This window comes from Salmo salar, chromosome 05 (assembly GCF_965601325.2).
Source record: "Salmo salar chromosome 05, fSalSal1, whole genome shotgun sequence".
NCBI classification, from domain to species: domain Eukaryota; kingdom Metazoa; phylum Chordata; class Actinopteri; order Salmoniformes; family Salmonidae; genus Salmo; species Salmo salar.
In genome coordinates this window covers 12,103,362-12,117,409 of record NC_138295.1, presented here as the reverse complement: position 1 = coordinate 12,117,409, position 14,048 = coordinate 12,103,362, and the positions used below count along the sequence as shown (strand labels likewise).

At 47.4% G+C, this 14,048-nt stretch overlaps 1 protein-coding gene across 1 annotated transcript in view; it reads right to left on the bottom strand.

The window, feature by feature from the left end:
• The window catches only part of LOC106604256 (uncharacterized), a 29,508-nt gene extending 19,090 nt beyond the window's left edge, over nt 1-10,418 (bottom strand). The window contains exons 1-3 of the mRNA XM_045717905.2: nt 10,043-10,418; nt 5,358-6,969; nt 4,072-4,133 (exon numbers count right to left, since the gene is read on the bottom strand). Of these exons, the coding sequence (XP_045573861.2) occupies nt 4,072-4,133; nt 5,358-5,831 (536 nt within the window). The 5' untranslated portion in view covers nt 5,832-6,969; nt 10,043-10,418. The remainder of the gene's footprint in view (nt 1-4,071; nt 4,134-5,357; nt 6,970-10,042) is intronic.
• Nucleotides 10,419-14,048: the final 3,630 nt, after the last annotated feature.

The following is a 14,048-nucleotide window of genomic DNA, read 5'->3' as shown; positions in this document are numbered from 1 at the left end:
ATGCAGGGGTCTAGAATGGTGGAAGGGGTATCATGCAGGGGTCTAGAATGGTGGAAGGGGTATCATGCAGGGGTCTAGAATGGTGGAAGGGGTATCATGCAGGGGTCTAGAATGGTGGAAGGGGTATCATGCAGGGGTCTAGAATGGTGGAAGGGGTATCATGCAGGGGTCTAGAATGGTGGAAGGGGTATCATGCAGGGGTCTAGAATGGCAGCATGGGTTTGATTTTCTCTGATCACTGCTTGGTAAACACACACACTGTAGGTCAAGATGATCTCTTATCTGACTGACTGTTGGGGGAAAGGGCCTTTGACGCCACACCGCATGACATGTGCCCTGAGCAAGCAAAAAAACACACACACACACACACACACACACACACACACATACACTTAGAGGTTGAGATATCACCAGACAGAGAGAAAGAGCAGAAACTAGCCAGTTCCTGACTGTGTGACCTCCAGGAGCCAGGAGTCCATTACCTTCATCTGCCTGACTCCCTCCAGGAGTCCATTACCTTCATCTGCCTGACTCCCTCCAGGAGTCCATTACCTTCATCTGCCTGACTCCCTCCAGGAGTCCATTACCTTCATCTGCCTGACTCCCTCCAGGAGTCCATTACCTTCATCTGCCTGACTCCCTCCAGGAGTCCATTACCTTCATCTGCCTGACTCCCTCCAGGAGTCCATTACCTTCATCTGCCTGACTCCCTCCAGGAGTCCATTACCTTCATCTGCCTGACTCCCTCCAAATGACTAATCAGTCCTGGTGGCTCAACCTCTCCACTCCCCCCCCCCCTCCCCCCCTCTTTCCCTAACTTCCCTCTCTCTCCCTTATTGTCCCCTCCCCCCACTATTTCCCTGACTCCCCTTTCTCTCCCTTATTGTCCCCTCCCCCCACTATTTCCCTGACTCCCCTTTCTCTCCCTTATTGTCCCCTCCCCCCACTATTTCCCTGACTTCCCTCTCTCTCCCTTATATTCCCCTCCCCCCACTATTTCCCTGACTTCCCTCTCTCCCTTATTGTCCCCTCCCCCCACTATTTCCCTGACTTCCCTCTCTCCTACTCTTTCTTTCCCTTCCTTTATTACATACATACACTGAACAAAAATATAAAAAAGCCACATGCAACAATTTCAAAGATTTTACTGAGTTAGGTCCTAATCTATGGATTTCACATGACTGGGAATACACATATGTATCTGTTGATCACAGATACCTTTAAAAAAAGGTAGGGGCGTGGATTAGAAATCCAGTCAGTATCTGGTGTGACCATCATTTGTCTCATGCAGTGCGAAACATCTCCTTCGTACAGAGGTAATCAGGCTGTTGATTGTGGCCTGTGGAATGTTGTCCCACTCCTCTTCAATTGTTGTGCAAAGTTGCTTGATATTGGCAGCAACTGGAACATGCTGTTGTACACGACGATCCAGAACATCCCAAACATGCTCAATGGGTGACATGTCTGGTGAATATGCAGGCCATGGAAGAACTGGGACATTTTCAGGTTCCAGGAATTGTGTAGAGATCCTTGCGACATGGGGCCGTGCGTTATCATGCTGAAACAGGTGATGGCGGCAGATGAATGGCACGACAATGGGCATCAGGATCTAATCACGGTATCTCCGTGCATTCAAATTAAATGTAACTGTGTTCGTTTTCCGTAGCTTATTTCTGCCCATACCCTAACCCCACCATGGGGCACTCTGTTCACAATGTTGACATCAGCAAACCGCTCGCCCACACGACGCCATACATGCTGTCTGGCATCTGCCCGGTACAGTTGAAACTGGGATTCATCTGTGAAGAGCACACTTCTCCAGCGTGCCAGTGGCCATCGAAGGTGAGCATTTGCCCACTGAAGTCGGATGTGACGCCGAACTGCAGTCAAGTCAAGACCCTGGTGAGGATGACAAGCACGCAGTTGAGCTTCCAAGAGACGGTTTATGACAGTTTGTGCAGAAATTCTTTGATTGTGCAAACCCAGTTTCATCAGCTGTCCAGGTGGCTGGTCTCAGATGATCCTACAGGTGAAGAAGCCGTATATGGAGGTCCTGGGCTGGTGCGGTTACACGTGGTCTGCGGTTGTGAGGCCGGTTGGACATACTGCCAAATTCTCTAAAACAACGTTGGAGGCGGCTTATGGTAGAGAAAATAACCTTCCTCCAGTCAGCATTCCAATTACACGCTCACTCAAAAACATCTGTGGCATTGTGTTGTGTGACAAAACTGCACATTTTAGAGAGGCCTTTTATTGTCCCCAGCATAAGGTGAACCTGTGTAATGATCATACTGTTTAGATCAGCTTCTTGATATGCCACACCTGTCAAGTTAATGGATTATCTTGGCTCTGTCTGTCGGCCCTGTGTTCACTAATACCATGGCTCTGCCTGTCAGCCCTGTGTTCAGTAATACCATGGCTCTGCCTGTCGGCCCTGTGTTCACTAATACCATGGCTCTGCCTGTTGGCCCTGTGTTCACTAATACCATGGCTCTATCTGTCGGCCCTGTGTTCACTAATACCATGGCTCTGTCTGTCAGCCCTGTGTTCACTAATACCATGGCTCTGCCTGTTGGCCCTGTGTTCACTAATACCATGGCTCTGTCTGTCAGCCCTGTGTTCACTAATACCATGGCTCTGCCTGTTGGCCCTGTGTTCACTAATACCATGGCTCTGCCTGTTGGCCCTGTGTTCACTAATACCATGGCTCTGCCTGTTGGCCCTGTGTGAGAGGGGAGCTAACATGATACAGACCAGACTCCCAGTGGTTCAGGACAGTATGAGAGGGGAGCTAACATGATACAGACCAGACTCCCAGTGGTTCAGGACAGTATGAGAGGGGAGCTAACATGATACAGACCAGACTCCCAGTGGTTCAGGACAGTATGAGAGGGGAGATAACATGATACAGACCAGACTCCCAGTGGTTCAGGACAGTATGAGAGGGGAGCTAACATGATACAGACCAGACTCCCAGTGGTTCAGGACAGTATGAGAGGGGAGCTAACATGATACAGACCAGACTCCCAGTGGTTCAGGACAGTATGAGAGGGGAGCTAACATGATACAGACCAGACTCCCAGTGGTTCAGGACAGTATGAGAGGGGAGATAACATGATACAGACCAGACTCCCAGTGGTTCAGGACAGTATGAGAGGGGAGCTAACATGATACAGACCAGACTCCCAGTGGTTCAGGACAGTATGAGAGGGGAGATAACATGATACAGACCAGACTCCCAGTGGTTCAGGACAGTATGAGAGGGGAGATAACATGATACAGACCAGACTCCCAGTGGTTCAGGACAGTATGAGAGGGGAGCTAACATGATACAGACCAGACTCCCAGTGGTTCAGGACAGTATGAGAGGGGAGCTAACATGATACAGACCAGACTCCCAGTGGTTCAGGACAGTATGAGAGGGGAGATAACATGATACAGACCAGACTCCCAGTGGTTCAGGACAGTATGAGAGGGGAGATAACATGATACAGACCAGACTCCCAGTGGTTCAGGACAGTATGAGAGGGGAGCTAACATGATACAGACCAGACTCCCAGTGGTTCAGGACAGTATGAGAGGGGAGCTAACATGATACAGACCAGACTCTCCTTAAGGCAGCTCTCCTTAAGGGTCTGAGCAGGTGTCAACTTTGACCCCCTGGGTCACCATCTTACCCCCCACCCACCCTGTGCTCCCCTACAGTCCAGCTGCTAAGGCAGGATACCATCTCCTAGACACCTGTCACCATCTTGACACCCCTTGTCCCCTCATACTTAGACAACCCCCCCCCCCGTCATGACACTAACACACTTACGTGCACTCACACGTGCGCACAGACACACTTCCCACTCCTTGATAGATTGCTCATCCTCTCTAGTATGGAGGGTTGTTCCCCTGAGTGCTATCCTAGCCCCTCCTACAGACTCTAAAAGCTTTTCTGATTCATGGTGTTGACTTCTGATACCAGAGCACCATGCACTCTCTAGGACCTTCTATTTATTACAAATAAATACTTGTTAGGGGGAAAAAATGAAAGCGTGTGCTGAGGAAAGGGTAGTTGATCCTTACGTCTTAAACTGCCGTAGAAATATCCCAACATTCATACTGCGTTTGGAGTCCAGTAGTGAGACCTGCAAACACGGATGCAGAGAACATGTCAGATACTATCATCAAGGTGGAATAATAGTCAGTAGTCTACCGGTAAATCAGCGGAGGCTGCTGAGGGGAGGACGGCTCATAATAATGGCTGGTACGGAGTGAATGGAATGACATCAAACACATGGAAACCATGTGTTTGATACCGTTCCACTTATTCCACTCCAGCCATAGCTACGAACCCGTCCTCCCCCAATTAAGGTGTCACCAACCTCCTGTGTGGTATTTGCAGTATATCTTTCAACCTTACAGACAACACATTCCATCAATATAGGCTTCCTGGCAGTTTAAAGTACACCTAGCCTCTGTGCCAGTCAGTGGCTGCCTCTAGCCAGCATGCTGTTGTCTTGGCACAGCAACAACATACCACTGCTGAATGGAGACCGACTGGCAGTAACTCATACTGCACTCCTATCCCATACCTCGTCTCTGGTGCAGTCTCTCCCCCACACATCGCCAGCCCATCTCACCCTCTCCCCCACCCATCTCGCCAACCCATCTCTAGCCCTCTCATCCTCTCCCACCCATCTCCAGCCCTCTCATCCTCTCCCACCCATCTCCAGCCCTCTCATCCTCTCCCACCCATCTCCAGCCCTCTCATCTTTTTCCACCCATCTCCAGCCATCTCATCCTCTCCCACCGATCCCAGCCCATCTCACCCTCTCCCCCGCCCATCTCACCAACCCATCTCCAGCCATCTCACCCTCTCCCCCACCCATCTCGCCAACCCATCTCTAGCCCTCTCATCCTCTCCCACCCATCTCCAGCCCTCTCATCCTCTCCCACCCATCTCCAGCCCTCTCATCCTCTCCCACCCATCTCCAGCCCTCTCATCTTTTTCCACCCATCTCCAGCCATCTCATCCTCTCCCACCGATCCCAGCCCATCTCACCCTCTCCCCCGCCCATCTCACCAACCCATCTCCAGCCCTCTCATCCTCTCCCACCCATCTCACCAACCCATCTCCAGCCCTCTCATCCTTGTCCAGCCCTCTCATCCTTGTCCAGCCCTCTCATCCATCTCCAGCCCTCTCATCCTCTCCCACTCATCTCCAGCCCTCTCATCCTCTCCCACCCATCTCCAGCCCTCTCATCCTCTCCCACTCATCTCCAGCCCTCTCATCCTCTCCCACCCATCTCCAGCCCTCTCATCCTCTCCCACTCATCTCCAGCCCTCTCATCCTCTCCCAGCTATCTCACCTTATCTGTGGTGGTGTCCTTGGGTGAACTGCATCGCATCAGCACAGACCTGCGTCTCAAACTTCCTGCTCTGTCCTGAGGTTTACTGTCCTTCTGTCCAAACAGCTCATCCAGAGAATGGAGGTCTATAGGGAAATCTTCTTCCTCCGTAGCCGCTCCGCTCCAGACACTCTTCCTCCCCTCCACCTTCTCCTTAGGGATCTGCTCCCAGTTCAGCTTCCTCAGCCGGCTGCGATGGGCCGAGTCCATACGGGTCAGAGGAGAGGAGCAGGAGGTGGAGGGAGGTGGGGGCGGAGGAGGGGGGGGAGGAGGTGGTGGAGGAGGGGTTTGGGTTAGGGGAGCAGAGGTAAGGCCAGGAAGGGTGTCCATCGCTGTCACTTCCAAGACGAGGGGTGCAACACCGCGAGGGCTGGCGGGTGGCGGTCCATGAAAGGCACGGGACTCCTTGACGGACACGGTTAGGTTGATAAGCATAGAGGCTAGGTGGGAGTTAGGATAGGGCTCAACTAGGGTTTAGGACTGGGACTGGTTGAAGAGCATTGAGGCTAGTTGGGAGTTAGGATAGGGCTCAACTTGGGTTTAGGACTGGGACTGGTTGAAGAGCATAGAGGCTAGTTGGGAGTTAGGATAGGGCTCAACTTGGGTTTAGGACTGGGACTGGTTGAAGAGCATAGAGGCTAGTTGGGAGTTAGGATAGGGCTCAACTTGGGTTTAGGACTGGGACTGGTTGAAGAGCATAGAGGCTAGGTGGGAGTTAGGATAGGGCTCAACTAGGGTTTAGGACTGGGACTGGTTGAAGAGCATAGAGGCTAGTTGGGAGTTAGGATAGGGCTCAACTTGGGTTTAGGACTGGGACTGGTTGAAGAGCATAGAGGCTAGTTGGGAGTTAGGATAGGGCTCAACTAGGGTTTAGGACTGGGACTGGTTGAAGAGCATAGAGGCTAGTTGGGAGTTAGGATAGGGCTCAACTTGGGTTTAGGACTGGGACTGGTTGAAGAGCATAGAGGCTAGTTGGGAGTTAGGATAGGGCTCAACTAGGGTTTAGGACTGGGACTGGTTGAAGAGCATAGAGGCTAGTTGGGAGTTAGGATAGGGCTCAACTTGGGTTTAGGACTGGGACTGGTTGAAGAGCATAGAGGCTAGTTGGGAGTTAGGATAGGGCTCAACTTGGGTTTAGGACTGGGACTGGTTGAAGAGCATAGAGGCTAGTTGGGAGTTAGGATAGGGCTCAACTTGGGTTTAGGACTGGGACTGGTTGAAGATCATAGAGGCTAGTTGGGAGTTAGGATAGGGCTCAACTTGGGTTTAGGACTGGGACTGGTTGAAGATCATAGAGGCTAGTTGGGAGTTAGGATAGGGCTCAACTAGGGTTTAGGACTGGGACTGGTTGAAGAGCATAGAGGCTAGTTGGGAGTTAGGATAGGGCTCAACTAGGGTTTAGGACTGGTTGTGGTCTAGCATTGCAGATAGCCAGAGTTCAACATAGATAGATGGATATTGAGATGTAAGGTATGGGGGCTAGTTAGGCTGTAGCTTTAATGTCTCTACTCAACCAAGGTGTGTCCTCTCTCTATTCTCTTCTCACAGTGGTGCAAGTCCCAGTCTCTCCAATCTAGGACAACAACAACACAAGGAAATCAACTCTCAGAAAAGTTCAGACATAGACAGACATACCTCAGAATACCTCTCATGCCATCTTGATTATGCTAATAGCAGTATAGGCTACGCTGGTATCAGACAATGTAATGAAGCATTTCATCCAGTCTCCACGATCACATGGCTTATTTAAAAGACAGACAGACATACATTATAAATACAGACCCTGTCTAGTCTGGTCTAGTTCTGGGCTTGACATTAACGTCTTCATATCTTTTAGTTACTATTTATTTAACTAGGCATGTCTTTTAGTTCCCAGACATTTACGATGACACTAGATGTGCTCTGGGATTCGGAAGCGAAGTGTTCCATTGTCACTCATTGTGATTACCTGATGTAAAAGGTTGAGCCTCAGCCTACATCAACCTATGGCATTTGGAAACTATGTAACTTGTGTTGTGTATTGTGATTGACAAACCACATTTGCAAATAATAAAGTATTTCTTATGTCTGTATTCTTTATGAAAAAAAATTACAAATAAAAAGCTACTAATAGCAACACCTGGCTAGTCCTTTAATTAGCAGCATGGTTATGCCTGTCATATCTCTGTTCATCACTCTCTACAGCGGATCTAACTGGCTGTTACACTGCCTGAGATATATAACCTCCAGTTCGGTTACACTCTCCAAGGCGGTAACACTCTCCAGTTCGGTGACACTCTCCAGTTCGGTTACACTCTCCAGTTCGGTTACAGTTCGGTTACACTCTCCAGTTCGGTTACACTCTCCAGTTCGGTTACAGTTCGGTTACACTCTCCAGTTCGGTTACACTCTCCAGTTCGGTTACAGTTCGGTTACACTCTCCAGTTCGGTTACACTCTCCAGTTCGGTTACAGTTCGGTTACACTCTCCAGTTCGGTTACAGTTTGGTTACACTCTCCAGTTCGGTTACAGTTTGGTTACACTGTGGTTACAGTCTCCAGTTCGGTTACAGTTCGGTTACAGTGTGGTTACACTCTCCCGTTCGGTTACAGTTCGGTTACACTCTCCAGTTCGGTTACAGTGTGGTTACACTCTCCAGTTCGGTTACAGTTCGGTTACAGTGTGGTTACACTCTCCAGTTCGGTTACAGTTTGGTTACACTCTCCAGTTCGGTTACAGTTTGGTTACACTCTCCAGTTCGGTTACACTCTCCAGATCGGTTACACTCTCCAGTTCGCTTACACTCTCCAGTTCGGTTACAGTTTGGTTACACTCTCCAGTTCGGTTACAGTTAGGTTACACTCTCCAGTTCGGTTACAGTTCGGTTACACTCTCCAGTTCGGTTACAGTTCGGTTACACTCTCCAGTTCGGTTACACTCTCCAGTTCGGTTACAGTTCGGTTACACTCTCCAGTTCGGTTACAGTTCGGTTACACTCTCCAGTTCGGTTACACTCTCCAGTTCGGTTACAGTTCGGTTACACTCTCCAGTTCGGTTACCCCCAGTTCGGTTACACTCTCCAGTTCGGTTACAGTTCGCCCCCGTTCGGACAGCGGTCCTCCCAGTTCGGTTACAGTGTGGTTACACTCTCCTGTTCGGTTACAGTTCGGTTACAGTTTGGTTACACTCTCCAGTTCGGTTACAGTTCGGTTACAGTGTGGTTACACTCTCCAGTTCGGTTACAGTTCGGTTACAGTGTGGTTACACTCTCCAGTTCGGTTACAGTTTGGTTACAGTCTCCGGTTACGGTCTCCAGTTCGGTTACACGCTCCAGTTCGGTTACACTCTCCAGTTCGGTTACACTCTCCAGATCGGTTACACTCTCCAGTTCGGTTACAGTTTGGTTACACTCTCCAGTTCGGTTACAGTTCGGTTACACTCTGCAGTTCGGTTACAGTTCGGTTACACTCTCCAGTTCGGTTACAGTTCGGTTACACTCTCCAGTTCGGTTACACTCTCCAGTTCGGTTACAGTTCGGTTATACTCTCCAGTTTGGTTACACTCTCCAGTTCAGTTACAGTTCGGTTACACTCTCCAGTTCGGTTACAGTTCGGTTACAGTTTGGTTACACTCTCCAGTTCGGTTACAGTTCGGTTACACTCTCCAGTTCGGTTACAGTTCGGTTACAGTTTGGTTACACTCTCCAGTTCGGTTACAGTTAGGTTACACTCTCCAGCTCGGTTACAGTTCAGTTACATTCTCATATGAAGTTCAAGGTGTTGGGGAAAGTACTGGGAGAGAGAGGAGGGTTTCACCCTGATGCCTGCCTCAAGTCCACACCTCCACAATGCCCTGCCTGTTGCATTTCCTTCTAATTATTGCAAATTTAGACATCAGAGGGAGAGAGGTGTATTGAAACAAATGATCCTCTCTCACACACACATTATAGAGTTAACGAAAACGTCCCTACATTTCTCGGGTATTATATTACTAGATTATCATCAGATAAGACAAGTCCAGTCACGAATATTAAACAGATTCCAAAATTTAGCAATAAGCGTCACGCACCCACTGGAAAGTTTATTACTAACCTGCAATTACACAAATGAGTCATAAAGGTTTCAAGTGCATGTTCTATTTCATCTGATTGAAAATATAAAAGTTAATAAATCATAAATCTGATTGAAAATAAGTTATTCAATCATAAATGGCAACATGTGGGCCTCCTCATTTGGTATTCTTTGCATGAATGACAACAGTGGGGCACTGAGGCGCTTGATCAATGCCAAGTTAGTTGTTCCACTTCGCACCGCATAGCCTGATGGTTTTAATCAAGGAGGAAAGAAGAGTAAGCCTTAGGTTACAGGACTGCTTTTCTATGGAAACGCCGAAAACAAACACATCCAATTGTCAAATGTAGCCTAAACGGTGTCAGTTCCTAAAATAGACTTTCATTTAAAACACTCAGTCACCTGGAAGTTTTAAATTAAATCTCTGCACATGTTTTTTTCTCAATGAAATGTAGGCTAAATTACTTTATAAAACAATGGTTAAGGCAATAGAGAATTTGCAATAATGCAATTCCCCGGTTAATCGAAATCCTCTCATGGTTATTTCCAATTTTTCCTGCAACAAAATCCCTAAAAACAAAACCACATGCTACTTACAGTGCGTTATGATGCGATATCCAACTTTCCAAAGTTATTGCCAACACTTATTTTACAAATCCTTATTTATTGTTGTAAACTTCAATGAAAAACACATTGTTTTATTTCGTTCTCTGTTGCTTGCCTCCTCACTCAAGCCAACGCATTATGCTGCTCCGCAGCTTCAAGTGTTCTCCTCTGCTCCGCTCAACTTGCAGGAAAACTTTCCAAGCGCTGAAGGAACGCGCATGCCCGCCGCCGCGTCCTTCATTTGCCCAGGGACGTTTTGGAACAATCGGAAATAAATATGTTAAGTAGAAAAAAACTTGCCACCCTGACATGTAGAATAAGGAATCACGTCGCCTCTATTCATGCATTTCTATCTGCAAGGTTTCAAGACGTTTGGCAACTGAACGCGGTCCTGATCTTTTTGCGTTGTTTCCGCCCAACTTTGCCATGTGATGGACAAACAGGTACTTCATTAACCATTCCAGTGGATTCGCCTGCATACCTGGGCTCATTTATAATACCCTGGGAACATTTATAATACCCTGGGAACATTTATAACGGGTTTACACATTATTTCACACGTAATTGTGAGTAAAAAAGTGTACCCAAGAAAATGATATAGAAAGTGCCATTAGAATATGCTGTATAGATACAGTTGTTGCCAAATATATTGGCACCCTTGCAATTTTCTTAAATAATTCGCTATTTCTTCTCAAATAAGTTGAAATTGAAAAGATGTCTGGTCTCCACACCTTGTTATTGTATTTTCAACATTGTAGAACTACTTTTATGTTTGTATACTAAAGTTTCCAATTTAATTTGAAAATAAAGACAAATGGCAAGGACAAAATGATTGGCACCCAGTAGCTAGTACTCGTTGCACAGCCTTTGGCCAAGAAAACAGCAACACAATTTTCTTGTAGCCACCAATGAGCTTTCTGCACATATCTACTGGCAATTTGGCCCACTCTTCAGCAGCAAACTGCTGTAAGTCTTCAATTGTGCCCTCCATTGAAGACTTACAGCAGTTTGCTGCTGAAGAGTGGGCCAAATTGCCAGTAGATATGTGCAGCAAGCTCATTGGTGGCTACAAGAAAAAATCTGGCCATAGGTCATGGATGTGATTCAGATCGGGACTCTTCGCTGGCCACCCCAGAACAGTCCCGTTTCTTGTTGAACCATTCCAGGCTGCTTTTGATGTGTGTTTGGGGTTGTTGTCCTGCTGGAAGACTCACAACCTTCAACAGAGACAGTTTTTGGACTGTTTCTTTGGAAGGGTTCAGAGATGCTGGACTGTTCTGGAGTGGCCAGCGAAGAATCCAGATCTGAATCACATCCAAAACCTATGGTGCGATCTGAAAACAGCACTTGGTGGGGCACCCCTCAAATATTGAAACATTTCATTAGTTTGCTGCTGACAAGTGTGTAAAATTGCCAGTAGAAAGGTGCAGCAAGCTCATTAATGACTGCAAGAATAATTTGTAGTTATTTTGGTGATAAGTCCTTGTTCCAGGGTTATGATCTCTGCCTGGTGTAGAGAGCCTTGATCAGGGGAGAGAGGAGGGGAACAAGACCCAGAGAGACCACATGGATTAGACAGACATGGAAATTATGTTCAGATACAGGTGAGACTAGAGAGGGAAAGATGGAGCAGGGGATGAGTGAGAGAGAAGGAGCAGGAGGGAGAGAGAGCAAGAGAGAGAGAAAGAGGAGACAGAGGGAGCCTGCAGAGTGGGAACAGAAAAAAATGTTAGCGGGGGAGAGAGAGAGTAATGAGAGAGGGAGAGAGAGAGAGTAATGAGAGAGGGAGAGAAATTAAAGTGAGTGTGTGAAGGGATAAAGCCTGAAAGCCAAGAAGCTAGAAGTCCAGACAGGCTGTTGACAAATGGGGTGTAAAGCCACAACACTGGCCTTTCATTGGACATGCTTGGGCGTCCGGGGTGCTCCTGGACCCATGTCACCTGTGTTCTCCCAGGTTGCCTCTTTTACACGGCACGGTGACAGACACAACTCAACACATCAGAGGCTGTAGTAGTTAATTAGGAGATGATGAGCTCTCAGCGCCAGCCATTGTTCTCTCTGACCCCGTTCATCCACCGGAGTGTGTTATGGTTATGGCGAGACTGTTCCAGGAAACTTATCTTTCTGTCCAGTCAGTTCAGTCTGTCACTCCTCAGACTCTGAGTACAGCTTTCAAAATACAAAGAAAGAAAGCTGTTGTATAGGCCTTGTACCACACACACACACACACACACACACACACACACACACACACACACACACACACACACACACACACACACACACACACACACACACACACACACACACACACACACACCTCATGTGCTTTATTGAGACAGATTATTTTTGCTTCACAGTAATAACAACACAGTCTGTGGTGGACCGACCCCGTTTCCATTTCTGCATAACAGTGAGCCTTGGAGCTTGAGGCTCTATTCTGCTGTGAATGGATGTGCATGTGGGGGTTCGTGTGTCAGAATAAACAGTGTGAGAAAGGGCCATTTCACTGAGGGGGTGTAGTTTCTATGAATGAGAGAGAATGAGTGTTTTGGTGTTGAGGCAGGGTGGGTGAATGAGAGAGAATGAGTGTTTTGGTGTTGAGACAGGGTGGGTGAATGAGAGAGAATGAGTGTTTTGGTGTTGAGACAGGGTGGGTGAATGAGAGAGAATGAGTGTTTTGGTGTTGAGACAGGGTGGGTGAATGAGAGAGAATGAGTGTTTTGGTGTTGAGACAGGGTGGGTGAATGAGAGAGAATGAGTGTTTTGGTGTTGAGACAGGGTGGGTGAATGAGAGAGAATGAGTGTTTTGGTGTTGAGACAGGGTGGGTGAATGAGAGAGAATGAGTGTTTTGGTGGTGAGACAGGGTGGGTGAATGAGAGAGAATGAGTGTTTTGGTGTTGAGACAGGGTGGGTGAATGAGAGAGAATGAGTGTTTTGGTGGTGAGACAGGGTGGGTGAATGAGAGAGAATGAGTGTTTTGGTGTTGAGACAGGGTGGGTGAATGAGAGAGAATGAGTGTTTTGGTGGTGAGACAGGGTGGGTGAATGAGAGAGTGAGTGTTTTGGTGTTGAGACAGGGTGGGTGAATGAGAGAGTGAGTGTTTTGGTGGTGAGGCAGGGTGGGTGAATGAGAGAGTGAGTGTTTTGGTGAGACAGGGTGGGTGAATGAGAGAATGAGTGTTTTGGTGTTGAGACAGGGTGGGTGAATGAGAGAGAATGAGTGTTTTGGTGGTGAGACAGGGTGGGTGAATGTGAGAGAATGAGTGTTTTGGTGGTGAGACAGCCCACTGGGCACAAACTGGTTGAATCACATACACATGGTTAGCAGATGTTAATGTGAGTGTAGCGAAATGCTTCTGCTTCTAGTTCCTACCGTGCAGTAATTTCTAACAGGTAATCTAACAATTTCACAATAACTACCTTATTTATACACACAAGTGTAAAATAATGAATAAGAATATGTCCATATAAATATATGGATGAGCGATTGCCGAACGGCATAGGCAAGATGCAGTAGATGGTATAGAGTACAGTATATACATATGAGATGAGCAATGTAGGGTATGTAAACATTATATAAAGTGGCATTGTTTAAAGTGACTAGTGATACATTTATTACATTACATTTATTACATTAAATTTTTAATTATTAAAGTGGCTAGAGATTTGAGTCAGTACACACACACACATACACACACACACACGCGCAAACACAGACTCACACACGCGTGGGCACGCACACACAGACTCACACACACACATACACGTGGGCACGCACACACAGACTCACACGAACACACACAAAATAATGCACGCAGAAAGTAAAGCTGTACTGTGACGTCCCATTAGTTGAAACCTCTAACCTAAACATAACAGATAAACTAGTCAATGTGATAGAGTACACCATTAAACAGGTCAACATCTCAATGTAAAGTTATTGTTAAGAGGATCTCCTACCCCCTCCCTCCTCTCTGTCCTACCCCCCCGTCCCTCG